The sequence below is a fragment of the Cynoglossus semilaevis genome, chromosome Z (assembly GCF_000523025.1).
Source record: "Cynoglossus semilaevis isolate Cse_v1.0 chromosome Z, Cse_v1.0, whole genome shotgun sequence".
In the NCBI taxonomy this organism is placed as follows: Eukaryota; Metazoa; Chordata; class Actinopteri; order Pleuronectiformes; family Cynoglossidae; genus Cynoglossus; species Cynoglossus semilaevis.
The window spans coordinates 15,903,110-15,906,023 of record NC_024328.1 but is presented as its reverse complement, the minus strand read 5'-3'; the positions used below and the strand labels follow the sequence as shown (position 1 = coordinate 15,906,023).

The following is a 2,914-nucleotide window of genomic DNA, read 5'->3' as shown; positions in this document are numbered from 1 at the left end:
TCACTGAGAGGATATAAATATTGATTTGTATTTGAAACAGGCATTTCCTTCATTCGTCAGTGAGTAGAATCAAACCTCAAAATAAATCCAACATGATTGGAATTCATTGTAAATATGAGGGAATATAAAACACAAGTATTAAAAACAATCTATATTTCATATATCCATATAAGAGAGAACAGCATATCTTCTTTCAGTCAAAATAAATAAATGAGTATTATTTAAAACACATATCTGGCTTTGATTATTATTACTGTTATATTTTTTAAAGCACAATTTCATGTCACATTGAATTCATGTCGCATTTGTTGAATCTTTGCTAGAATGCATGTACTTGACTGCTTATTTCCAAGCTTTTCTTATAGATCAGCTCCTCCAGTTGTAGGAGAGAAAAGAGTGAGGTCCTACGTGACCTCTTCTTGCCCTTTGCAGGATTTACCTAGGGCTTAGTCCAAGGGGCTTTTCTTTTAAAGTCCGCTTTTGCAGCGTGGCTGGCTAAGAAAACAGTGAACTACACATAGGATGAAACTGAAAAGACTGACAGTTGCCGTGGAAATTAGACACAGGATTGAGAAAGGAGTAGGTGGAGGTTAATCCACTGCAACTTGTACTGTACATGTACTGTGTAGTAGAGTACTGCTACTGCTGAGAACCTGCAGGTGGAGGAGAATGAGGAGGTGCTACAGGAGAAAGCTGGAAGGATTCCCAGCATCAGACTAAGAAAAAACTCGCCAGGATCACGTTCACATCTAAATAGTTTTGCTACACCTGCAGGTTGAATAACATGTGGACGTAAAATTAGTTGCAACAGAATTTAATGCTTGTTTTCTCGTTTGTTTCCGTGTCACTGCCTTTATCCAACATATTCTCTGGATCTGTGTAACATGATATTGCATTACGACATTAAACAACCCGCCTAAATGTAAGTCGTGGTTTAAAAAGTGTGTGTCTGTCCTCAGCACAGCAAGATTTCTGGTTGAATAAATGTTTTGCTACGTTGAGAAGCCGAATGCCCCTGCTCAACCCGACAAGTAACACTGCTGAAACCGACTCGCTGCGCCCTCTGGTGCAAACTTATTGCTATTGCACTGTTTAAAGCTTCTATACGACCCGGTCCCAATATCGAAAGGGACCGGATAATTATGTATTTGCCATGAATCTATAATGATACCTAAACGTACATTTACATTCGCCTTCTACATCCCTATGGTGAAGTGAGTTTTCAGCAACACGCGTGGAGTGAGGGAGAATGTTTGCTCTCCTCGTGTGCATGTGTTGGATAGTGTAGGTTTAAATGACGTGACGTCATTTGTCATGTATAGGTTGTAGTGCATTGTGCGATAAGAGTGACTCGTATACAGTATCGAGTACAGTATCGATATTCATTTTAGCTGCTGACATGGGTCAGCAGCTATTAGTTGACTGGAGACTTTGCAGGATTTAAATTTTGTTGAAATGATCTTTTTAATTCCTGTTAATCTCAATAGTCCCTAGTCGTTCAGTTAACATTTTCAGCTGTATGTTTTTGTTTTGTTTTTGGGTTTGTTTTCTTTTGTATTATGCAGTATTATGTGAAGTAATGTGTTAGAAATAATAAAATATTCTGTTTAAAGCTTTGGTGCAGAAACAAAAGCTAACAAAATGATGGTGTTACCCTGGCACAAACTGGAACCATGAGAGAAATTGTTGCTCTATTTTGATGTAGCAGCTCTGGGGATTGGGTGGTGACTCTGCTGGCTGCAAAAATAAAGTCAGAATTAAAGCCTGTTTATAAGACCTGGGATAAAATAAAGATAAAATAAACACTAAACCCAGGAAGTATATTAAACACAGTAGTCAAACATCGGGTACTGTATCTGCTGGTTTCAAAACACTACTTCTTACTGTATTCAAAAAGTTCATAAACTGGAAAGAAGCCATGATGTGATCAAAACCATAGTCACCAATGGCTCCTTCAACCAGTCCAACTGTGCACAGAGCATAAATCTTTGTTGTGCTTTATCCTCATTTTCCTTAACAGAATCATGACTCATTAATTAGGCATGATATTCTACCAAAGAGACCATAAACTAAAGATTTGGATATGTGACACATTAGAGGAAACTAAGTGACTGATAGACAAATTTTCCAGTGAGAGATTCCTGGTTCCTGATGATGGATGGATATCTGGTATAACAACATTGACATGCAACTGGTCAAACTGAAGACTTAAGGCTTCGAATGTAGGCTATGCCCATTTTGATATGTGAGCAATTGTTTATTTTCTCCATCTTTATTGGCACTCATTCGTTCCCTTAGACTTGGCAGGTTTCCTTCAGACAATGCAGGTTGTAGTAACAGTGTACAGGCTATCGTCTGGCTAACGTGATGTGATGTAACACAGTGACGGCTGTCTAGTCGACATGAAAGGTGGATGGTGCAAGACATAGTACAAAGACACCTTCCGTTGCATTAACACTCCACAGAATGTTACTCAGCTACAAGAGGAGGTAAAACTAGTCTAGATTCATAGCTCTTTGTATTGGATTAGTGTACAGTAGGACCCTTAGATTCTCCTAACCTGCCTCTTGCTTCAATTATCAAAGTTTTAGAAAACAGTGAAAACGCTTCTGCAACACTTCAAATCTCCCTCTGCCTTTGTAGTTTCTCTCAGCCCTTTCTTGTTTTCCCTCTGCTCCTGTCAGTATGTGACCAGTGTCCTCGTCACGTGTAGTTCTGTCTTTCAAAGCTGCGAAAAGCTGACGGAGCAGCTAGCTTTCTCATGGATAGGTTGTCAGTCTTGGTTGCATCAGGCCGAGGACCTGACTTGCTCCTTAGAAAGGGGTTTCTGGTTCCTGCCAGACCCCGTCCGCCTGACCCAGGCCCCCTGTCTACCCCGAGACCCGGTCCCCTCTCCATCCTCTCCCTCACTGAC

The 2,914-nt window shown here is 40.2% G+C and overlaps 1 protein-coding gene across 1 annotated transcript in view; it reads right to left on the bottom strand.

Annotated features, from left to right (window-relative positions):
• Positions 1-202: 202 nt before the first annotated feature.
• LOC103398150 (transient receptor potential cation channel subfamily M member 3-like) overlaps positions 203-2,914 on the bottom strand; it is a 19,926-nt gene continuing 17,214 nt past the window's right edge. Inside the window, 1 exon segment of the mRNA XM_025053383.1 lies at positions 203-2,914. This exon segment is cut by the window's right edge and continues 29 nt beyond it. Within this exon segment, the coding sequence (XP_024909151.1) occupies positions 2,704-2,914 (211 nt within the window). The 3' untranslated portion in view covers positions 203-2,703.